Raw genomic sequence first — 25,712 nt, forward strand, 5'->3', positions numbered from 1 at the left:
TCCGCCAATATAGAGGCAGGCCAACATTGCCAAGGTAGTGCTAACTACGCCCATATAAACAAGACTGCAGGGAAGTTCACAGGGCTGCTGGGCAGAGCCCACAGCAGGTCAGCAAAGCCTCTGCAGGCAGGCAGTGACTAGGCTGCCTCCTTGCTGGGCAGGGCAGCCCTGAAAAAAAAAAAGACAGCAGCACAACGGAAACTCATAAATAAAGCCCTAACTCGCTGGGACAGAGCACCTGGGAACAAAAAGTGGTTTATCAGTTCTGCCGCAGCAGACCTAAACGTACCTGCCCAGCAGCTCTGAATGAATAACAGAGCTCACAGCTCAGCACTTGAGCTCCTGTACAACACAGACTGTCTCCTCAAGAGCTCCCTGACCCCTGTATATCCAAAGACTCACCTCATAAAGGAGAGATCAGACTGACATTTGGTGGGTATCCTTCGGGGACAAAGAGAGCAGAAGAAGAAACTGGTAGCAACCCTTACTGTTCTGCAGCCACTGCAGGCGATTCCGAGACAAGCAAGGCCTGGAGTGAACCTTAGCAGTCCTACAGCAGAGGGGCCAGACTGTTAGAAGGAAAACTAAGAAAAAGAAATAACTTCATCATCAACAAACTAGACGTCCACTCAGAGACCCAATCTGAAAGTCAGCAACTACAAAGACGACAGGTACATAAATCCATAAAGATGGAAAGAAAACAGCGCTAAAAGGATGAAAACACCCGAAACCAGAACACCTCTCCTCCTACAAGGGATCACAACTCCTCACCCGCAAGGGAACAAGGTTGGATGGAGAACGAGTGTGATGAAATGACAGAATCAGACTTCAGAAGGTGGGTAGTAAGAAACTTCTGTGAACTAAAAGAACATGTTCTAACCCAATGCAAATAAACTAAGAACACTGAAAAAAGATCTGACGAAATGCTAACGAGAAAGGACAACTTAGAAAGAAATATGAGTGAATTGATGGAGCTGAAAAACACAACTCGAGAACTTCATGAAGCGTGCACAAGTTTCAACAGCCAAATTGACCAAGCAGAAGAAAGGATATCAGAGGTCAAAGATCAACTCAATGAAATAAAACGAGAAGGCATGATTAGAGAAAAAAGGGTAAAAAGGAATGAATAAAGTCTCCTAGAAATGTGGGACTATGTGAAAAGACCTAATCTACGTTTGATAGGTGTACCTGAATGCGACGAAGAGAATCAATCCAAGCTGGAAAATACTCTTCAGGATATTATCCAGGAAAACTTCCCTAACCTAGCAAGGCAGGTCAATATTCAAGTCCAGAAAATACAAAGAACATCACAAAGATATTCCTCACGAAGAGCAACCCCAAGGCACATAATCGTCAGATTCGCCAGGGTTGAAATTAAGGAGAAAATGCTAAGGGCAGCAGAGGGAAAGGTCAGGTTACCCACAAAGGGAACCCCATCAGGCTCACAGTAGATCTCTCAGCAGACACCCTACAGGTCAGAAGAGAGTGGGGGCCAATATTCAACATCCTTAAAGAAAAGAACTTTCAACACAGAATCACATATCCAGCCAAACTAACCTTCATAAGTGAAGGAAAAATAAAGTCCTTTGCGAACAAACAAGTACTCAGAGATTTTGTCACCACCAGGCCTGCTTTACAAGAGCTCCTCAGAGGCTCTACACATAGAAAGGAACAACCAGTACTAGGCACTCCAGAAACATGCCAAATGGCAAGGAGCATCAACACAATGAAGAACCTGCATCAACTAATGGGCAAAAGAGCCAGCTAGCACGAAAATGGCAGGATTAAATTCACACATAACAATATTAACCATAAATGTAAATGGACTAAACGCCCCAATCAAAAGACACAGACTGGAAAATTGGATAAAAAGCCAAAGCCAATTGGTGTGCTATATCCAGGAAACCCATCTCACAAGCAAGGATACTCAAAGCCTCAAAATAAAGGGATGGAGGAAGATTTCAAAGCAAATGGAGAGAAAAAAAAAAAAAAAAGCAGAAGTTGTAATTCTCATCTCTGATAAAATGGACTTTAAAGCAACAAGGATCGAAAGACACAAAGAAGGGCATTAAATAATGGTAAAAGGATCAGCGCAACAAGAAGAGCTAACGATCCTAAATATGTGGGCACCCAATACAGGAGCACCCAGATACATAAGGCAAGTTCTTAATGACTTACAAAGAGACTTGGATTCCCACACAATTATACTGGTGACTTTAACACCCCATTGTCAATATTAGATAGATCAACCAGACAGAAAATTAACAAGGATATCCAGGACTTGAACTCAGACCTGGACCAAGCTAACCTAAGACGTCTACAGAACTCTCCACCCCAAATCCACAGAATATGCATTCTTCTCAGCACCACATCACACCTACTCCAAAATTGACCATATAATCGGGAGTAAATCACTCCTCAGCAAATGCAAAAGAATGGAAATCGTAACAAACAGTCTCTCAGACCACAGTGCAATCAAGTTAGAATTCAGAGTTCAAAAACTAACTCAGAACCACACAGCTTCATGGAAACTGAACAACTTGCTCTTGAATGTTGACTGGATAAACAATGAAATGAAGGCAGAAATAAAGATGTTCTTCAAAACCAACGAGAATGAAGACACAACATACCAGAATCTCTGGGACACATTTAAAGCAGTCTCTAGAGGAAAATATATAGCAATAAGTGCCCACATGAGAAGCAAGGAGAGATCAAAAATTGACACCCTACCATTAAAATTGAAAGAGCTAGAGGAGCAAGATCAAAAAAACTCAAAGCCTAGCAGAAGACAAGAAATAGCTAAGATCAGAGCAGAACTGAAGGAGATAGAGACACAAAAAACCCTTCAAAAAATCAATAAATCCAGGAGCTGGTTTTTTAAAAAAATCAACAAAATAGACAGACCACTAGCCAGATTAATCAAAAAGAGAGAATAACCAAATTGATGCAATAAAAAACGATAAAGGGGATATCACCACAGATTCCACAGAAATTCAAACCATCATCAGAGATTATTACAAACAACTTTATGCACATAAGCTAGTAAACATGGAAGAAATGGATAAATTCCTGGACACTTGCCTCCTCCCAAGCCTAAACCAGGAAGAAGCCGAAACCCTGAACAGACCCATAACAAGATCGGAAGTTGAGGCACCAATTAAGAGCCTACCACCCAAAAAAAGCCCAGGTCCAGACGGGTTCACAGCCGAATTGTACTAGGCATACAAAGAGGAGCTGGTACCATTCCTTCTGAAACTATTCCAAACAATCCAAAAAGAGGGAATCCTTCCCAAATCATTTTGTGAGACCAACATCATCCTGATACCAAAACCCGGCAGAGACTCAACAAGAAAAGAAAACTTCAGGCCAATATCCATGATGAACATAGATGCAAAAATCTTCAATAAAATACTGGCAAGCCGATTGCAACCGCACATCAAAAAGCTAATCCACTATGATCAAGTAAGCTTCATCCCGGGGATGCAAGGCTAATTCAACATACGCCAAGTCTATAAACGTAATACACCACATAAACAGAATCAAAGACAAAAGCCACATGATTAATTCAATTGATGCAGAGAAGGCCTTTGACAAAATTCAACAGCCCTTTATGCTAAAAACCCTCAATAAACTAGGTATTGACGGAACATATCTCAAAATAATAAAACCTATTTACGACAAACTAATAGCCAATATCATACTGAATGGGCAAAAACTGGAAGCATTCCCTTTGAAATCTGGCACTAGACAAGGATGCCCTCTCTCACCACTCCTATTCAATATAGTACTGGAAGTTCTAGCCAGAGCAATCAGGCAAGAAAAAGAAATAAAGGGTATTCAAATAGGAAAGGAGGAAGTCAAATTGTATCTATTTGCATACGACATGATTGTATATATAGAAGACCGCATCGTCTCAGCCCAAAATCTCCTGAAACTGATAAGCAACTTCAGCAAAGTCTCAGGATACAAAATCAATGTGCAAAAATCACAAGCATTCCTATACACCAATAACAGACTTAAAGAGAGCCAAATCAAGAACAAACTGCCATTCACAATTGCCACAAAGAGAATAAAATACCTAGGAATACAACTAACAAGGAATGTAAAGGGCCTCTTCAAGGAGAACTACAAGACATTGCTCAACGAAATGAGAGGACACAAACAGATGGAAAAACATTCCATGTTCATGGTTAGGAAGAATCTTTATCGTGAAAATGGCCATACTGCCCAAAGTAATTTACAGATTCAATGCTATCCCCATTAAGCTACCAATGACCTTCTTCATAGAACTGGAAAAAAACACTTTAAACTTCATATGGAACCAAAAGAGAGCCTGCATAGCCAAGTCAATTCTAAGCAAAAAGAACAAAGCGGGAAGCATCACACTACCAGACTTCAAACTATACTAGAAGGCTACAGTAATCCAAACAGCATGGTACTGGTACCAAAATAGAGATATAGACCAATGGAACAGAACAGAGGCCTTGGAGGCAACACAACGTATCTAGAACCATCTGATGTTTAACAAACTTGACAAAAACAAGCAATGGGGAATGGATTCCCTGTTTAATAAATGGTGTTGGGAAAGCTGGCTAGCCATGTGCAGAAAGCAGAAACTGGACCCCTTCCTGACACCTTAACACTAAAATTAACTCCAGATGGATTAAAGACTTAAACATAAGACCTAACACCATAAAAACCCTAGAAGAAAATCTAGGCAAAACCATTCAGGACATAGGTGTAGGCAAGGACTTCAAGACCAAAACACCAAAAGCATTGGCAACAAAAGCCAAAATAGACAAATGGGACCTAATCAAACTCCACAGCCTCTGCACGGCAAAAGAAACAGTCATTAGAGTGAATCGGCAACCAACAGAATGGGAAAAAATTTTTGCAGTTTACCCATCTGACAAAGGGCTGATATCCAGAACTTACAAAGAACTAAAACAGATTTACAAGAAAAAGCAAACAAGCCCATTCAAAAGTGGGCAAAGGATATGAACATATGCTTTACAAAAGAAGACATACATGAGGCCAACAAACATATGAAAAAATCCTCATCATCACTGGTCATCAGAGAAATGCAAATCAAAACTACATTGAGATACCATCTCACACCCGTTAGAATGGTGATCATTAAAAAATCTGGAGACAACAGATGCTGGAGAGGATGTGGAGAAATACGAACACTTTTACACTGTTGGTGGGAGTGTAAATTAGTTCAACCATTGTGGAAGACAGTGTGGCGATTCCTCAAGGACCTAGAAACAGAAATTCCATTTGACCCAGCAATCCCGTTACTGGGTATATATCCAAAGGACTATAAATCGTTCTACTATAAGCACACGTGTACACGAATGTTCATTGCAGCACTGTTTACAATAGCAAAGGCCTGGAACCAACCCAAATGCCCATCGATGATAGACTGGACAGGGAAAATGTGGCACATATACACCATGGAATATTATGCAGCCATAAAAAATGATGAGTTCGTGTTCTTTGTAGGGACATGAACCTGGAAACCATCATTCTCAGCAAACTGACACAAGAGCAGAAAACCAAACACTGCATGTTCTCACTCATAGGCAGGTATTGAACGAGGACACATGGACACAGGGAGGGGAGCACTACACACTGGGGTCTGTTGGGGGGAAATAGGGGAGGAACAGCAGGGTGTGGGGAGTTGGGGAGAGATAGCATGGGGAGAAGTGCTAGATGTGTGTGATGGGGAGGAAGGCAGCAGATCACACTGCCACGTGTGTGCCTATGCAACAATCTTGCATGTTCTTCACGTGTATCCCAAAACCTAAAATGCAATTAAAAAAAAAAAAAACGCCCATTTGCTATTTACAAAGCGTTAAGGCAGGAAGCAACTTGATCACTTCTGGTCACATTTTTTCCACTTGCTTTCCTCTTACTGCTTAGGGGAAAGCTGTTAGTCATGAGCCATGAGCCTGTTGTCTTAATCCTTTCCTCACCAAATATTTTCAGTTGATTCCTTATGTATTTCTTTTCCATAATGACATATTTCTCAGGTAAGTGGAAAACACAATTTCCTTAGCAGAAGTTAACTTTATAATAAGGCAATGTCTTCTATACAGTGAAGATAATGGAACTAATTTTTTTTAATTATGTCAAACTATTAAAAAATAAAAATACTATGTTTTCTTTAGCTTTTTGTGCTACAGTGTTTTGTGTGTGGGGGGGCAGGTGTGCGTGCATGCATGCAGGCTATAAGCTTTATTAGTGGTTCTTAACTGAGTAATTATACCCCACATGGGAACTTTGGCAAGGTCTGGAGAAAATTTGTGATGGCTGGGGAGTGGTGGGGTGCTACTGCCATCTAGTGGACAGAGACCAGGAATGCTGCTAAATACCTCAAAATGCACAGAACAACCCCCGTAACAAAGAATTCACCCCTCAATGCCAATAGTGCTGAGGCTGAAAAACTCTGGTTGAAATGAAAAGTTGAGAGGTTATAGTGACATTCATAAACATTTTCATTCCCACCTTCAATATTATTAATCAAGCTCTTTTCCTCTGTTAGGCCATTTCCTTGGGAATTTTCTGCATTCTCTTTTCTCCCCCATGAAGAATGGCATATTCTCTCATTCTACTTTTAGTGTTTCTACAAGAGAGACAGGCCGAACACTGACATGTGTGCCACTTCCCCTTTTCCTGGGTAGTACTATTGCTAGGAAGTAGCTGTTCATCCAGGAATGACATTTCTCAGCTCCTGTTACAGCTAGATATGGCCATGTGACTAGCTCCCACAATGAGCTATGCCTTTAGGATTCAAGATGTGTTCTCCACACTTTTTTTCCCCTTCCCTCCAGATCGGCACTATCCAACAGAAATATGACAAAAACCACATACGTAATTTGCTGAGTTTTTTTTTTTTTCACTAGAAAAACACTAAATTTTTCTAGTAACTATGTATAAAAATGTAAAAGGAAGAGGTGAAATAAATTTTAATGCCATATTTTATTTAACCCAACATATCCAAAATACTAAGTCAACATGTCATCAATACAATTATTAGTAATGAGATATATGTTATTTTCATTGTACTGAGTCTTCAAAATCTGGTGTGTACATTATGCCTTACAGCACACCTCAATTCAGACTAGCAACATGTTAAGGGCTCAACAGCCGCATGTGGCAAGTAACTGCTGCACTGGAAGGAGCAGTCACAGATGGACAAAAAGTACTCCCTGAGACATGGCATGCAGGAGGGCTACTCTCTGATGGAGATATACCCACTTAGGTCTGTCGCTGGAATGAGTATGAAGCCACTAAATTTTGGGGGTTTGTTTTGGTAGCTCATGTTAATCTCAGTACTAAAGATCCCAAAGTGACCTATATCACTATTGTATGAATCACAACAGAACGCTAACAACATATTAATAGTTATATTCAATAATGTTCTTGGCCTCTCTTTATGGAATTCCCTCTGAAAAAAATGCCACTGTATTTGTTTATGCTATATTCTTCCACCTAGGATTGCATTCTAACATGCTGGCACACTACTTTTAAAACATATATTTCTACACATATTTGAAAAAGTTCCTATATTTTGTTTTCCTGCCCTTTTTTGTTCAAAATTGTATGAATTCTAACATTTTAATAGCTCATTCTTCATGAAGATCTTGTAAACAAATTTCTGCACTTAGCACATTTAAAACAATATGGTAGGAAAACACTTATTATACCTACTAAAGACAATATAGTATTGGACTATAAGATCTAAATGAACAACAAATAGTTTGAAATATTTTATGTTTAGGAGAGTTAAACTGCACAGAATAAACTTCTTTAAACGAGAATCTAAGAAAAATAATCTCTTAAAAATGAGAAAAAAAAGCATTATGATATAATTTAAGTAAACAAAACTGTCTTGGTTGCCTTTATTTGAGGGAAAATATTGGCAGGAGAACTCAACTGATGACATGTCAAGATGACAGCTAATCCATGAACATTTTCAGCTAGCTCTTAGCCTTTCCTTTTCTTTCTTTTTTTTCTTTTCTTTTTCTTTCTTTTTTTGAGAGAATTTTGTTCTGTCACCCAGGCTGGTGTGCAGTGGCACAATCTCAGCTCACTGCAACATCCGCCTCCCAGGTTCAAGTGATTCTCCTGCCTCAGCCTCCCGAGTAGCTGGGATTACAGACACCTGCTACCATGTCCGGCTAATTTTTTGTATTTTTAGTATAGATGGGGTTTCACCATGTTGGCCAGGCTGGTCTCAAACTCCTGACCTCAGGTGATCCGCCTGCTTCGGCCTCCCAAAGTGCTGGGATTACAGGCGTGACCCAAAATGCCTGGTCCTCTCAGCCTTTCTTTCAAAAGTTCTCTTGCAGAAAAGAGTTAACATAGAAAACTTAAAATTGCTTTTCTTAGAAAGCTGTGCTTCTAAGGTTGGCTCTTCACTGGCACCTGGGAACATAGGGTTCAGGATGGTTCCCACCATTCAAGAGTAACTCACTCTGCCTAAACGATCTGTGCAAACATGTTTACGCTAAACGCCTGCTTTCTTTCTGAGTGCTGAAAATTTTGGTGTGGCTCAGGCAGACAGCGCTTATGTGGTCACCAGCTTCCTATACAACCCCTGAGCATTGGGGTTTCTAGTAAATGTCCTTAGTAGGCAACACCACACAGCTTGTGGAATCTGTTATTGCTTGAGAAATGAAGCTTGTCCCGTGTGACATCATAGGAAAAGGACTCTTGGAATCTTCCACCTGATTTTCTCTTTGCCCCACGTGCCTTTTCCCTTTGCTGACTTTGCTTTATGTCCTTTCACTGTGATAAGTCATAGCCATGAATATGATTATATTGTGCATCTTAGGAACCTTCTTAGTGAACCATCAAACCTCAGGGTGGTCTTTGGGGCCCTCCCAAATAGCCCTATGCTTGCCAACCTAAGTAAATGTGTAATAGACTAAGCAGCAGAAAAAGTGAAATAATTTGGGTGCCATTCCATTTGTAAAACAGAAAGAATTTTTTTTTTTTTTTTTTTTTTTTTTTGAGATGGAGTCTCGCTCTGTAACCCAGGCTGAAGTGCAATGGCACGATCTCAGCTCACTGCAACCTCCGCCTCCCAGGTCCAGGTTCAAGCAATACTCCTGCCTCAGCCTCCCAAGTAGCTGGGATTACAGGCATGAGCCACCAAACCCAGCTAATTTTTGTATTTTTTAGTAGAGAAGGGGTTTCACTATGTTGGCCAGTCTGGTCTTGAGCTCTTGACCTTGTGATTCACCCACCTCGGCCTCCCAAAGTGCTGGGATTACAGGCGTGAGCCACGGCAACTGGCCAAGAAAATATTTCTATTTAAACATTTCCATATCTGGTTACATACAAATGAAAACAAAGACACTCACCAGATCAATTGTTTTGGCTCTTTGTTTGGATTCATCATCACACCAGGTTTCACACCACAGCCAGTCTTGAGGAAGAGACTTAATGGCAACTTGGTAAATCATATTATTGGGGAGATCCTACAGAAAAATGTGATTTAATCATACAGGTATAAAATGCAGATTCAGAGGAAAAGAAGCCACATGAGGTAAGACATCATTTAGACTGTAAACAGATCATAAAAACATATGCAATTCTGAGATTTCACTATACTTTAAAGCTTAAAATACCTATGGTGATCCAATCATCTTGTGTCATAAATGAATCCATGAACTGGAATATACCTACATCTCTTCTAGACTCTACCCCTGGGAACAAGGATGAAGAGGGAGGTACAAAAAGTTGCCATTCAATAATTCCCACAATGGGCAGCCTCACTACCTCTATCTGCCTCTATTGCTCACATTATGCCTTCAATTACCATTTATGTCGGTCACCACCACACACTCTGGATTCTGAGGTGAACTTTCACCTCCCCATTGGAAACAATGATCCATGAATATTTTCACATTTCTGAATGCTCAGAGTTTTCTAAGTAAAGATAGCATTGGAAAATAAGATCTAAATGAACAACAAATAGTTTGAAATATTTTATGTTTAGGAGAGTTAAACTGCACAGAATAGTTAAACCATCTGGGTTAATGGGTGTCTAACTGGCCAACCGGACTAGTAAGTTAAGAGACCTCTGGGAAGAATCAGACAAATCCTCCCTGGAGAGATTTGTTTATATTCCAGTGGTAGAGTCCTTCCCTTCTTCTCTCCAGAGAAGATCTGTTTATATTCAAGAGCAAAGGCATGTTCCTCTCTCTCCAAGAGTATGCAGGGTACTTCTGATGGTTGTCCTACATGAGCTCCAATATTCACAATTTTAAGGTTCTTCTCTCAATATTCCTATTAAACATCATACTGGAAGTCCTGGCAAATGCAGTAAAACAAGAAAAGGAAAAGGTATATAGATTGGGAAGGGAAAAAAAAACCTGTTTGTGGTAACAGGATTGTTTATGCAGAAAATCCCAATAATCAAGGGAAAAAAACTTCTGAAACTGATAAGCAATTTTAGCAATGTTACAATATACAAAGTTAATATACAAAAGTGAACTGCTTTTCTATATAGCAGCAATGAACAAACATAACATTTACATCAGCACCAAAAAAGAGAAATACTTAAGTATAAATCTAATAAAACATGTTTCTCAACATAATGAAAACTACAAAATTCTGAGGAAAGAAATCCAAGAACACTGAAATATATGAAGAGATATTCTATGTTCACAGGAAGATTACATAGTCAAGATATCAATTCTTCCCAGATTTATCTATAGACTTAACATAATCCCAATCAAAACCCTACTAAGTTATTTTGTGGAGACTGACCAACTGATTCCAAAGTTTAGGGAAAAAGGAAAAGATCCAGAATATACAGCACAATACTGAAGAAGAATAAAGTCAGAGGGCTAACACTACCAGACTTGAAGTCTAAGTATAAAGTTACAGTAATCAAGACAGTGTGCTATTGGCAAAAGAAATATGTCAATGGAACAGAATAAAGAGCCCAGAAATAAGAAAATTACCTGTACTTTCTGCTCTTTTTTTTTTTTGAAAACCTAAGACTGCTCTAAAAACATAAAGTACATTAATCAAAGAAAGAAGAACCTAACTGTTCCTTCTGACACCCTTAGTTCTGTGGAATCCCTTCCTTAAATAACCTGGCCTATCATATTATCTAAGCTATTAAATAAATGGTTATGTACTAGACCAAGTCTTTTATATTTTCAATTTCATGGTCCCATTCTCTGACCACCTCTTCACTTTTGGCACACTCCACTGAGTCCTCAGATATCAATATCCTTTGACTTCTTGGAACCTCCAATCAACTGATTCCACCACTATTTCATTGTCCCTCATCCCTTGATGTATTCATTCCCAAATAGTTACTCTTTTGAATATACTCCCAACTGTCATATTCTTCTCTCACTTAGTTGTACTTTCTTACCAAAGTCATAGTCCTGATTAAATCTCAATATTTGCACTTGTTCTCATGGAATTCAATATGGCTGAGTTCCATGAGTACAGGACACACACACACACTCCACATTGACTGTTTTTTTCATTTTAACGTTATGAACATAAATCTTAGGGGAGCCTTAATTCTGTCAATTATATACATGGTTCTACTCTGTTGCCACTTAGTTGATTTTTAGCTGATTATTTCACACACTGTCCTCATATCCTCCCCTAACCCCCATGTATCTAATAATCTACTTTCTGTCTCTATGAATTTGTCTAGTCTGGATATATCATAAAAGTAAAATTACATATTATGAGGTTTTTGTGTCTGGCTTCTGTCAGTTAGCACAATGTTTTCAAGGTCCATCATGTTGTGACATGTATTGAGACTTCAATGCTTTTTACAGCCAAATAATATTTCATTGTATGAATTTACAATATGTGGGGTATTCATTTGTCAACTGATGGACATTTGGGTTGTTTCCACTTTCCAGCTGTTATAAAAATGCTATTATAAACATTTGTATACGTTTTTGTTTGGACATATGTTTTCAGTTCTCTTGGGTATATATCTAGGAGTGGAACTGCTGAGTCACGTGTTAACTCTGTTTAATATCTTGATGACGTGCCAAACTGTTTTAAAACTTGGTACAGTAGTCTACATTCCAAATAGGAGTATATCATGGTTCCGTTTTCTCCATATCCTCATCCACTCTTGTCATTGTCAATCTTTTTTATTACAGCCATCACAGTGAGTACGAAGTGGTATCTCATTGCGGTTTTGATTTGCTATTCCTAATGACCAATGGCACTGAGCATCTTTTCATGTGTTTATTGGACATTGGTGTATCACAGAAGATACGTAAGTGGCTAACACATACAATGTCTATTTACATAGACATATTTCATATATAAATGTCTACTTAAATAGACATATTTAAATCTCTAAATAAACATATTTAAATCTGTATTTAAAGACTTAAATGTAAAACCAAAATCATAAAAACCCTAGAAGAAAACCTAGGCAATGCCATTTAGGATATAGGCATGGGCAAAGACTTCATGACTAAAATACCAAAATCACTTGCAACAAAAGCCAAAATTGACAAATGGGATCTAAATAAACTAAAGAGCTTCTGCACAGTAAAAGAAACTATCATCAGAGTTTCTATTCCTACAGAATGGGAGAAAATTTTTGCAATCGACCCATCTGACAAAGGGCTAATATCCAGAATCTACAAGGAACTTAAACAAATTTATAAGAAAAAAACAAACAACTCCATCAAAAAGTGGGTGAAGGATATGAACAGATACTTCTCAAAATAAGGCATTTATGTGGCCAACAAACATATGAAAAAAAAGCTTATCATGACTGGTCATTAGTGAAATGCAAATCAAAACCATAATGAGATACCATCTCATGCCAGTTAGAAAGGTAATCATGAAAAAGTCTGGAAACAACAGATGCTGGCAAGGATGCGGAGAAATGGGAACACTTTTAAACTGTTGGTGAGAGTGTACATTAGTTCAACCATTTAGAAGGCAGTGTGGTGAATTCCTCAAGGATCTAGAACCAGAAATACCATTTGATCCAGCAATCCCACTACTGGGTATACACCCAAAGGATTATAAATCATTCTACTATAAAGACACATGCACATGTATGTTTACTGCAGTCCTACTTACAATAGCAAAGACTAGGAACCAACCCAAATGCTCATCAATGACAGACTGGATAAAGAAAACGTGGCACATATATACCATGTAATACTATGCAGCCATAAAAAAGGATGAGTTCATGTCCTTTGCAGGAACATGTATGAAGTTGGAAACCATAATCCTCAGCAAACTAACAAAGGAACAGAAAACCAACCACTGCATGTTCTGAGTCATAAATGGGAGTTGAAAAATAAGAACACATGGACACAGGGAGAGGAACATCACACACTGGGACCTGTTGGGGGTGGGGGAAAGGGGAGGGAGAGCATTAGAACAAATACCTAATGCATGAGGGGCTTAAAACCTAGATGACAGGTTGATAGGTGCAGCACATCACCATGGCACATGTATACCTATATAAAAAATCTATACATTCAGCACGTGTATCCCAGACTTAAAGTGAAATTTAAAAAATAATAAACATGGAAAATAGAAATAAGCATACTTAAATGTCTATTTTAATCCTTTGGCCACTTTGTAAACTGGTTATTTTCCTTTGCTATTGAGTTATGAGAGTTCTTGAGAGCTTATTTGGAGGTTCTGGCAAGGGAGTACAGCTACTCGTATATCCTTGACCTTGGTCCTCCTTTCTTGGGGATGGTCATCCTTTTCAACAAGGCATGCAGTTTCTGGAGGGACATACATGGAGCAGTGAGAGAGGAAGGGGACACTTGCCTAGCAAGCCAGATCAGCCAAGTCAACCCTGGCGATCAATGGGGTGACAGATGTTGCAGCTAGATTGCCCTAACATCCTATAGGAGAGTTATTTATATGTTCTGGATACCAGTATGTTGTCAGATACATGACTTGGAAATATTTTGTCCCATTCTATAAGTTGTCTTTTCTCTTTCTTGATTGCATTCTTTAATGCATACAAGTCTTTAATTTTGATACTAATTTATCTTTTTCTTTCATTGCTTGTGCTTTGGTTGTATATGTATAAAAACATTGCCTAATCCAAAGTCACAAAGATTTACACCTATGTTCACCTCTAAGAGTTTTATGATTTTATTTCTTACATTTAAGTCTTTGATCCATTTTGAGTTAATTTTTATATATGATGTGAGGTAGGGGTCCAATTTCATTCTTTACAAGTGAATCTCCTGTTGACTAGCATAGTTTTTAAAAAGACTATTCTATCCCCATTAAATTATTTTGGAATGCTTTACAAAATCCAAATGATAGTAGATGCACAGGTTTATTTCAGAACTCTCAATTCTATTCTAGTTACCAATATGTCTAACCTTATGCCAGTACCACTATTGTGCATAAAGAATTTTACATATATTTCTGTGAAACCGTTACACAATTGACATAATTGAATACAGCCATCACCCTCAAGATTCCCTGTGTCCTTTTGCAATTCTTCCCTCTTATCCTTCTTGTATCCACCCAATCCAGTCCCCAGGTTAGCATGAACTGCTTTTTTCACCTTGGATTAGTTTGTATTTTCTGCAATTTTATATAAATAGGATTATATAATACATGTACTTTTGGTCTGACCTTTCATATAAGTTATATGTAAATATATATACTTTTGGTCTGGATCAACATTGTTATTTTTAGAATAATTGTTGTCTGTGTATAAAAAACTAATTCCTTTATATTACTGAATAGTTTTACATTCTGTGAATATACCGTATCTTTTTATCTATTATTCTCATGATAGGTATTTCTAGTAGGCAGTTTCTGACATGGCTTCCAGTAACTCCTGACTTCTGGTATCCATTCTCTGGTGCAATTTCTTCTCCTGGTCTGGCTGGATCTAGTAACTACCTTCTATCAAACAGAATATGGCAAAAGCAATGGGATGTCAATTCTGAGATTAGACTATAACAGACTGTGACTTCCATTTTGTTGGCATCCTCTCTTTCTCTGATTCTTCTTTCTCATGTTTGCCCTTATGGATAAGGCCATCTGCCAGAAACTGATGACTGCCTATAGTCACAGCCAGGAAAGAAATTAGGCCTTCAGTATAATAGGTCTTGAAGAATAAACTCTGCCCACAACCATGTGAATGACTTTGCCTAGCAGCCAAGTCTTTTGATTAGATGGCAGTCCGTGGGCTGACACAATGATTGCAGTCTTGAGAGAGACAATGACGCAGAACACCAAGCTAGGTCAGACTACAGAAACTGATACACATAAATTGTTATTTGAAACTGCTATGTTTTGGGTAAGCTGTTATGTGGCAACAGATAACAAAGACAGGTGTTTCTAGATTTTAGCTTTTATGAATAATGCTACTATAAATATTTATGTACAAGTCTTTGTGTGGCCATGTACTTTTATTTCTCTTGGGTAAATACCTTGAAGTATAATGATTGGTCATATGGCAGGTTTAAGTTAAACTGTACAAGAAATCGCCAAACAGCTTCTCAAAATGGCTTAGCCATTTTTCACTCATTTTCACAAGTAATGTATAATAAGAATTCTAGCAGCCGTATATCCTTTCAACACTTGGTATGGTGAGTCTTTTCAATGTTAACCATTCTAATTGGTGTGTCGAGTTATTCACTGCAGTTTTAATTTGCATTTCCTTAATGACTAATGATGTTTAGCATCATTTAATGTTCTTATTGCCACTTGATCCTTTGGTGATGGGTCAGTCTGATTCTTTAACAAATCAGATTACTTATTTTCTTATTAATGAGTTTTAGGAGCTCTTTATATATTTATCAATTTTTTCTTATATGAATCATGCTTTTAATATCATACCTAAAAAAATCTCTGCATAACCCAAGACCAGAGAGATTTTCTCCTATCCTCTAGATGTTTTATATTGTACTTTTATGTCTATGATGTGTCTGAAATTAATTCTTACAGCATATATTAGGGTTTAGAGGTTTTTTATTGGCATAAGGATATTTAATTGTTCCAGCACTGTTTGTTGAAAAGACTATCCTTTCTCCACTGCATTATCTTTGTACCTTTGTCAAAAGTCAATTGGCCATATACGTGGGTCTATTTCTGGATTCTTATTCTGATTCATGGATCAAATTATCTATCTTTACACCAATACCAACCTATTTTGGTTGGTATTGGTGTAAAGATATACAATATAGTAGTTGTATATTATATCTTAAAACAAGGTGGTATAAGTCTTTAACTTTGTTATTTTTCAAAGTTGTTTTGGCGATTTTAGGTCTATTGCATTCCATTTGAATTTTGGAATCAACTTTATTAATTTCTACAAGAAAGCCTACTAAATATAGAAAAAATATAATGTTTGTATTGAAATTGCATTAAATCTAGAGATCAATTTACAATATTCAATCTTCCAACCATCAACAAGGTATATCTCTCTAAATATTTAGCTGATTTTTAATCTCTCTCAGCAGTTTTTTAGTTTTTAGTCTCTAAGTCTTAAGTCTGATTGACCACTAAGTTGTTCATTTTTAAAATGCTATAAAAATAGATTATATTTAATTTTAATTTGCAATTGTTTTTGCTAGTAAATAGAAATGGAATTGGATTTTCATAGTGATTTTGTATCTTGCAGTTTTGCAAAATGTAGTTTTTAGTTCTACCTTTTTGGTAGATTACATGAGGTTTTCTACCTAGATGATCACATTGATTGTCCCCCTTACCTCCCCCGCCTCAAAAGCACCCAATTTTACTTATTCCTTGCCAATCTGGATGCCTTTTATTTTTATTTTTTGCCTTGCTGTACAAGGTATATGCATACAATACTGCATAGAAATGTTAAGAGTGGATGGATATCCTTGCTGTGCTTCTGAGCTTAGGGAGAAAGCATTCAGTCTTTGATTATTAAGTATTATGTTAGCTGTAGGTTTTTCATGGATGCCCTTTATCAGGATGTGGAAGTTCCCTTCCAGTTCTAGTGTGCTGAGAGTTTTAAATCAGGAATGGATATTGGAGTATATCAAATGCTGTTTTGCATCTATTTAGTTGATCACATATACATATATAGAGATATATATTTTTTGGTCTCTTAGTATAGTCAGTTACATTGAGTTTCTAATATTGAATCAACCTTGCACTCCTGGAATAAAGTTCATGTGGTCATGATTCATGATATAAGATCCTTTTTATATTTTACTGAATTTGATTGCTTAAAACTTTGTTAACAATTTTTACAACTGTTCTTAAGGAATGCTTGTCTATAATTTTCCTTTCTTATAATATCTTCTTTTAGTCTTGATGTCAAGGGAATGTTGCCTCATAGAATGGGTTGAAAAGTATTCCCTTCCCTTCAATTTGTGGAAAACTGGTATTATTTCTTTCTTTGAAGTTTGATAGAATTCACTACTGAGGCCATCTGGGCCTGGGGATTTAAACTACAAATTCCATTTCTTCAACTGATACAGGGTTATTCAGGTTACCTATTTCATTTTCTGACTTTTGGTGGTTTGTGCCTTTTAAATAATTTGGCCATTTCATCAAAGTTGTTGAATGTATTACCATAAAGTTGATTCTAATAGTTCCTCGATTATTCTTTCAGTATCTGTAGAATCTGTGTGCTCTCATGTCTCACATTTCTAGACTGGTAATTTTTGTCTTTTACCTTTTTTTTCTGATCATTCTAGATAGAGGTTTATCAGTTTTGTTGATTTTTTTCAAAGAACCAGCTTTGGTTTCATTTTTAAAAATCTGCAAAAATGAATCTTTTTTTTTTTTTTTCATTTTACGGATTTCCATTCTAACCTTATTCTTTTTTTTTTCTATTAATTTATACTAAATTAAAGATTTTATTTTTTAGAGTAGTAATTAGGTTCAAGGCAAAATTAAGAGGAAGGTACTCTTATACACACTGCTCCACACATGCATAACTTCCTCCCCTATTATCAATACCCACCCCAACCAAAGTGATGTTTGTTACAATAGATGAACCTATTTTGACACATCATACTCAAAGTCTACAGTTTACATTAGGCTTCTTTCTTGGTGTTGTACACGGGTTTGGACAACTGTATAATGACATGTATCTATCACTATATATTTTTGCTGTCCTAAAAATTCTCTGTGTTCCACCATATTTATCACCTGCCCCCGCCCTGCCACCAAACTCTAAAAACCACTTATCTTTATACTGTCTCCATGATTTTGCTCTTTCCAGAACATTATATAGTTAGAACAATACAGTATGTAGTCTTTTCAGATTGGCTTCTTTTACTTAGTTATTATACATTTAAAGTTCTTCCTTGTCTTTTCATGGCTTGATAGCTCGTTTCTTTTCCACTCTAAATAACATTCTATGGTTTGGATATACCAGTTTCTTCACCAATTCACCTACTGAAAGACGTCTTGGTTGGCTGCATATTTTGGCAATTATAAATAAAGGTGTAATATATATCTATGTGCAAGTTTTTATGTACACATAAGTTTTTAACTCCTTTGAGTAAATTCCAAAAATTGCAATGGCTAGATCGTATGGTAAGAGAATGTTCAGTTTTGTAAGAAACTGTCCAGTTGTCTTCTGAAGTGACTATACCATTTTGTACTCTTACCAGCAATGAATGCAATTCCCTCTTGCTCCACATCTTTACTAGCATTTGGTGAGGTCAGTATTCTCAATTTTGACCTTCCTAACAGGTGTGTGGTGGCATCTTACTCTTTTTTTAAATTTGTGTTTCTCTGATAATATATGATGTGGAGCATCTGCTCATATGCTTATATGTCATCTGTGTATGTTCTCTGGTGAGCTGTCTGTTAAGGTCTTTGGCCCATTTTAAAATTGGGTTTGTTTTCTTATTGTTGAGTCTTTAGATTTCTTTGTATTTTTTGGATAACATTCCTTTATCAGATGCTTTTGCAAATTTATTTTGCAAAAAAATTTTGTCTTTTCTTTCTTTCGTCATTGTCATTTACAGAGCAGAAGTTTTTAATTTAAATGAAATCCAGCTTATCAATTATTACTTTCATGAATCATGACTTCAGTGTTAGATCTAAAAAGTCACTGTCATACCCAAGGCCATCTAGGTTTTCCCCTATATTGTCTTCCAGGAGTTTTACATTTAAGTCCATATGGCATTTGAGTTAATTTTTGTGAAGAGTGTAAGATCTGTGTCTAGATTCATTTTTTTTGCTTATGAGATGCTTCCATACCATTTGCTGAAAATACTCTTTGCTCTACTGTATTTCCTTTGTTTCTCTGTCAAATATTGGGGGACTATATTTACATGGGTTTACTTCTGGGCTCTCTATTCTGTTCCACTGATACATTTCTCTATTCTTTTGCCAATATACTTTCTTGATTACTATAGCTTTACAATAAAACAAGCCTAGTACTGCTAGTCCTCTGACTTTCTTCTTCTTCAAAATTATGTTGGTTATTCTAGGTCTTTTTCTTTTCTATATAAACTTTAAAATCAGTTGATTGACATTTATGAAACAACTTGCTAGGACTTTGATTGAAATTGTGTTGAATCTATAAATTGATCTGGGAAGAATTTATCAATTTAGTCTTGACCAATTTAGTCTTGACAATTTAATGTTTCTATCCATAAACAGGGAATATTTCTTCATGTATTTCAGTGTTTTTAAATTTCTTTCATTAGAATTTTACAGTTTTCCTCATGTAGAGAAACATTTTATTAATTTATACTTAAATATTATTTTGGTGCTAATTTAAATAATACTGTGTTTTTAATTTTAAATTCCACTTGTTCATTATTGGTATATAGGAAAGTGACTTTTTCTTTGTCATATAGATTATATTCTTAAATCTATACCAGGCAATGTGCAAAGATCCCTCTACAAATGATATTATTAAAAATAAAATACAATCCTAAAAATGTATAGTATAAACATAAGGAAATTATTTTAACATACTTACTTTAAAAATTTATCTTATGCAAAACAGCACTTAATTTTTTATAAATAGCTTTCAGTTATTATACTTGTCCTTTATTTCATATACCTGATCTAAGCCCACAGACTCTGTAATCAGTCTTTTGCTCCAGGTTAATTATTTAAACTTTTATTTTTGGTTCAGGGCTACAAGTGCAAATTTGCTATATAGGTAAATTGTATGTCATGGGGGTTTGGTGTACAAATTATTATGTCACCCCGGTAATAAGCATAGTACCTGATAGGTAGTAAAAATGACTAACTTTTATATATTAATCTTGCATCCTTTGACCTTGCTATAATCCTTTATTGGTACACTGTGTTTTTTTGGGGGTTGGTCATTTTTTTTGAATTGTCTAAGTAGACATTTGCAAACTAAGGCAGTTTTATTTCTTCCTTCCCAATGTGTATACCTTTTATTTCCTTTTGTTGTCTTATTGCTTTAGCCAGAACCTTACTTTGGTTTTAACTGTTCTTTCTTCCCTAGTTTCTAGGTAGAAGGTGAGGTTGAGGCCTTTTTCTTTTCTAATAGAGGTTCTTAGTGCTCTACATTTATTTCTAAGAACTATTTTAGCTGCTTTACATGTGTGTACCTCATTATTCAGATCGTATAGAAAGAAAAGTAGCCTATGGTTGGAATATATTCATAAGAATTAGTGAATGGCTTGACCAATTGGTCAGAGGCCAAGAAACAGACAGAAAAATTAACAGCAAGAAATTCTGGGGGAGAGGCCTCTGGATGAGTCTATGGGGGTAGCATAAACTGTCAAGATCTTTGGGTACTTCATGTTAAACAGCCACCAGAAAGCATTCAACACAGAATCAGCACTAAATAACTAGGCAGTCAAATGATGTGGCTTGTGGAAGACTGCTAGCCTTGATCATAGGCGACTAAAATGGCACAATGGGCACATGAATGGAGTAGACACGCTGGCACAGATAGAGATTGTATATGGGCCCAACAGCATGGGCTCCTACTTACCCAGGCCGATCTAGCTCTTAGAGCTGCCAATAGCAGAGATAAACACCGAGCTTCTAATACAGCACTATAATTTGCAAAGACCAATCACTAAGTTGGTAAATTAATGACACTAGATGTCCTTTATAATGGAAGGGATATAGATTCTTCTGGACTGACCTATATACATATACTATATATGGGTTTGCCTTTCTTGCTCACAGAAACTTAGCACCATTATCCAAGGATTTATTGTTATCTACTGACAAAGGATTCTACATAATACTGTATTAGACCAAGTGACCCAATTTATAGCAAAGTTACTGTGGTAGAGGGCACATGACAACAAGATCTCACAGTCCTGACACATATTGCACTATGTAGAAGATGCTGGCCAATAGAGCAATGGAATGGTTTACTAAGGGCACAGCAGAGGTGCCAGTTTGGAGACAAATCCTTGCAAAGGTAAGGTGCCATCCTACAGATGCAGTATTATATTCTATATCAACAACCATTTTATGGTGCTGTGTTACCATGTGGAAAAATTACACCAGTCCAAGGGGGCAAAAGAGCAGTGACCACACTTATCATCACTCCCAGTGTCCCTCTTGAGGAAGTTATGTTTACTTTCCCTCCTAAGTCCTGGTGGTTCTCCATTGTATCACCAGGTTAGGGAAATTTAGAATAGATAGTAAAGGGAGATGATGAGTCTACGTGTGGTCTTCTGACCAGTTACAGAGGTATGCACTAAGTTTGTTCTACTAACCTCCCTCTTACAAGTTTTCCTTTGAACTTATAAAACAATAGGTGTATATTCCATGAAGTACAGTGTGGACTACAGTGGACGCTGTGATACAGCAACCAGATCTCCATTCAAATCTGAAAACTATTGTCCTAGCTGCTTGGGAGTACTACTCAGCTGTCAGCTATCTCTAGGATCTGCTGCTGGAAAAGAGTTGTCTCACCCAAGGTCACTCTCTTACCTGGGGCAGCCCATATCCAATGATTGGTTGATAGGAAGGGATAAAGGCTTGTCCTGAAAACTATGAAGGACCATCTCAGTTTTGGAGCTCCTTGTGGGGTCAGTCAGCTGAGGTCTTTATTGAATTTGTAAAATTTCCCCAATTTCATTTCCTTCCTTCCTCCACAGTTGTTGGTCCTGAGAGTACTTCCTAATAAACTTCCTGCAAGCTAATTTCCATGTTAGAATGGGTAATCCAACCTGTAACAGGCAGCTAAGTGGTATTTGCTGACATAGGGAATGGTGGAAGAGGACCAGAACTTGAGTTTTTGCCTTTTTAATTTGAGATAAGTTTTGGGAATTAATGTGGCAATGTCAGTAGGAGTTTGCCATTCAAGGGAAAGCTAAGAGCCAGAGATAAGATTTGGGAAATATTAGGGACATGGATGAACCTGGAAACCATCATTCTCAGCAAACTGACAGAAGAGCAGAAGATCAAACACCGCATGTTCTCACTCATAGGCGGGTGTTGAACAATGAGAACACATGGACACAGGGAGGGGAACACTACACACTGGGGTCAGTTGGGGGGAAATAGGGGAGGGACAGTGGGGGGTGGGGAGCTGGGGAGAGATAGCAAGGGGAGAAATGCCAGATGTAGGTGATGGGGAGGAAGGCAGCAAATCACACTGCCACGTGTGTACCTATGCAACAATTTTGCATGTTCTTCACATGTACCCCAAAACCTAAAATGCAATAAAATAAATAAATGGGAAAAAAAAAGATTTCCTGGACAAGAATAATAAAAAAAAAGATTTGGGAAATATTAATAGAAAGATAAAAATTAAAACCATGATTGGATGTAAGATTGCCACTAGAGATGGTAAAGAATGAGAAGTGGCCAAGGGCAGAGATGCAGAGAATAGCAACATTTAAATGAAAAGTAGAGGAAAAGTAGTTCACCAATAAAACTGTGGCAGGAAAGCCAGAGATGTCAAAGAAGAAGAACCGGTTAGGTCTGACATGGAAGCCATCACAGAGTGTCAAGAAAGGAGAGGTTGAAAACATCCATGCTGCAAAGAGCACACATAAAAACAAACAAGAAGTGCTCACTACACATTTTCACCTAAGAAAAAAGATATTTTGATTTTGTTGAGAAGTGTTAAGTGGCTGGAGGGACTGGCAGCCAAACTACCTTTGAGTAAGGACAAGATTCCCTAAAATGTGGTAACGCAATACTGGGAGAACACTTCAGACATTTCCTGGACAGCTTGAAAAAGAATCCTTTCTTCAGTTGTCCATAGGCAGATAACAGGCAACTTCATAGACTTTCATTCATATGTAAGACTAGGGGTTCCTTATAAATAACACATTGGTAAAATTATTAATTATTAAGAATTATTAAGAATTACCAAAAATGTGGTTTTCCTAATTGAAATCTTGCATGTTATTGAGGTTTGCTGAAGACCCCAAGTCAGTTTTCTACTAACTGGCAATAGTGAAGAGACCCTATTTTGTATGTATACACATATATATTTGAAGAGCTCCCAATTTTCAAGAATGATTTTACAAAATCAGTTTCTTACCAGTGTGGTCTTGAATAACTCATTCATTTTTTGACATATAATTTCTCACTTACTGGATTTTTTAAAAAAGAGACTACTAAGCTTTCTACTTTATCTGGAGCCTGTGTTACCTCTTTTCCTTCATTTTCACTTTACTCCCCTCATCTTTATCCCTAACCATGCTGACTTGCTATTCCTCAAACATGGAAGGCCCACTCCCACCTGGGGACCTTTGTATTAGATATTCCCTTTGGCCGGGAATACTCAAAGACAGCTGCACTGTCAGCCTTTATGCCTCCATCTAAAATGCACTCAAAAGTCATCTTCATAGGGACATATGGCCACTCAATTTATACCTGCAAGCCCCAGGCCTATTCACTATTCTGAACTCACTATCATGCTTTCCTGTTTTTTTTTTTTTCTCCAAAACATTTATTATCTTTAAATATTATTTACTTTTAAATTTTATTTTCCTACTAGAATGAAAACATCATGAGCTAAAAAAAAATCCTGTTTTTGTTTTTGATGTCTGAGGTGATAGGAGAGTACCTAGCACATAGCAGGTATTCATCAGATGAATGAAAGAACATACACGGTTATGACAAAAATAAGGAAAAAGAGTAGGGATTATGAGCTACAGAGTCTTTTGCTTCTGCTTAAATTATCTAAAATGTTTCAGATGCAATAATGAGGAACTTGATAGGATATTAGGAAAATAGTACTAGTGAGGTGAAAGAAAACGTTAAGGCAATATCAGGGTAGGGGTGCACTGGATAAAGGGAGTTTGTCTTAAAGATCAGAGAGAGACCATCCTGGTCAACATGGTGAAACCCCGTCTCTACTAAAAATACAAAAAAATTAGCTGGGCATGGTGGCGCATGCCTGTAATCCCAGCTACTCAGGAGGCTGAGGCAGGAGAATTGCCTGAACCCAAGAAGCGGAGGTTGCGGTGAGCTGAGATCACACCATTGCACTCCAGCCTGGGTAACAAGAGAGAAACTCCGTCTCAAAAAAAAAAAAAAAAGATCAGAGAGAGAGATTTGAGCATGTTTAAATAATGATGGAAGAGAGTAAGAAAAAGAGGGTGATATGGTTTGGCTGTGTCTCCACCTAAATCTCATCATGATTAATTCGCATAATCCCCACCTGCTGTAGGAGGGACTAGGTGGAGATAATTGACTCATGGGGGTGGTTTCCCCCATCCTGTTCTCTTGATAGTGAGTTCTCATGAGTCTGATGGTTTTAAAAGGGGCTTCCCCTTTCGCTGGGCACTCATTCTCTCTCCTGCCACCGTGTGAAGAAGGACATGTTTGCATTCCCTTCTGCCATGATTGTAAGTTTCCTGAGGCCTCCCCAGCCATGGAGATCTATGAGCCCATTAAACCTCTTCCCTTTATAAGTTATCTCATCTTGGGTATGTCTTTATCAGCAGCATGAGAACAGACTAATACAGAGGGTAACTAAGATAGGGCATAAAGTAGAAAGAAGAGGTTTGAGAATGGAAAAGTGAGGATAAAATACTATCTGTTTAGAAAATGTTGAGCTTGAGGTATAAAAATTATGTATAAGTAGAGATACCCAATAGATGATTCCATAAGTGGCAAAAACTTGAGAAAAAAGCTCAAAATAATAGGGCTTTAAAATTTATGAGCAGGGAGCTGGAGCAGTCTATGTATACATACTGAAAATTATTCTGTGAACATTTTGCTTACCTGATCTAGGTTTGAAAGACTGTTCGGATCTTGACTGAGAGCTTGGTACTGGCTTCTGAGCCTGTCACCTGCTGCAATTCTTCTGAACTTCTTGAGATCCACTACGTATAAAGCACTGCAAAAATGAATACTTCTTGATAGCCTATTTTTATGTAGCTTTAGTTTTATTTCCCCCCAGTGGATGACTACAGTGATGGTATTAACTATAGATATCCTAGGATCTAATAACAATATTTTTATAAATTTGCTCCTAATGTCTAATACTATTTCCAAGGGGTTTTAAGTTTGTTTTAATTTTGGTGGAACCCATAATCTTTTGGGGTCACCCCAAGCGTTTCCAAGTTGTCATGAAACTCATGGCCTTACAAAAGGCTATGAACCTTTGAAGAAAGAATCTTAATTTTATCTGACAAGCCAAGTTTAAATCTTCTGGAGTAGTTAGGAGCCATATTATTGGGTTTAACTAGCTCAGTTACACACTAGCAGGGTAAGCCCGGGCAAGTTACATAAATGCTGTATGCCTAAGTTTCCACATACACAAAATGAAGATAACAGTATCTCAAAAG

At 37.3% G+C, this 25,712-nt stretch overlaps 1 protein-coding gene across 4 annotated transcripts in view; it reads right to left on the bottom strand.

Annotated features, from left to right (window-relative positions):
- Positions 1-25,712, bottom strand: part of UGGT2 (UDP-glucose glycoprotein glucosyltransferase 2) — a 243,684-nt gene that overhangs the window by 12,380 nt on the left and 205,592 nt on the right. For all 4 annotated transcript variants that reach the window (XM_032277500.1, XM_032277501.1, XM_032277502.1 and 1 more), the window contains 2 exons: positions 25,147-25,261; positions 9,375-9,491 (listed from right to left, as the gene is read on the bottom strand). In XM_032277500.1, coding sequence (XP_032133391.1) covers positions 9,375-9,491; positions 25,147-25,261 — 232 coding nt within the window. The remainder of the gene's footprint in view (positions 1-9,374; positions 9,492-25,146; positions 25,262-25,712) is intronic.

This window comes from Sapajus apella, unplaced genomic scaffold (genome assembly GCF_009761245.1).
Source record: "Sapajus apella isolate SASKATOON/1434 unplaced genomic scaffold, GSC_monkey_1.0 scaffold9, whole genome shotgun sequence".
Classification (NCBI taxonomy): domain Eukaryota; kingdom Metazoa; phylum Chordata; class Mammalia; order Primates; family Cebidae; genus Sapajus; species Sapajus apella.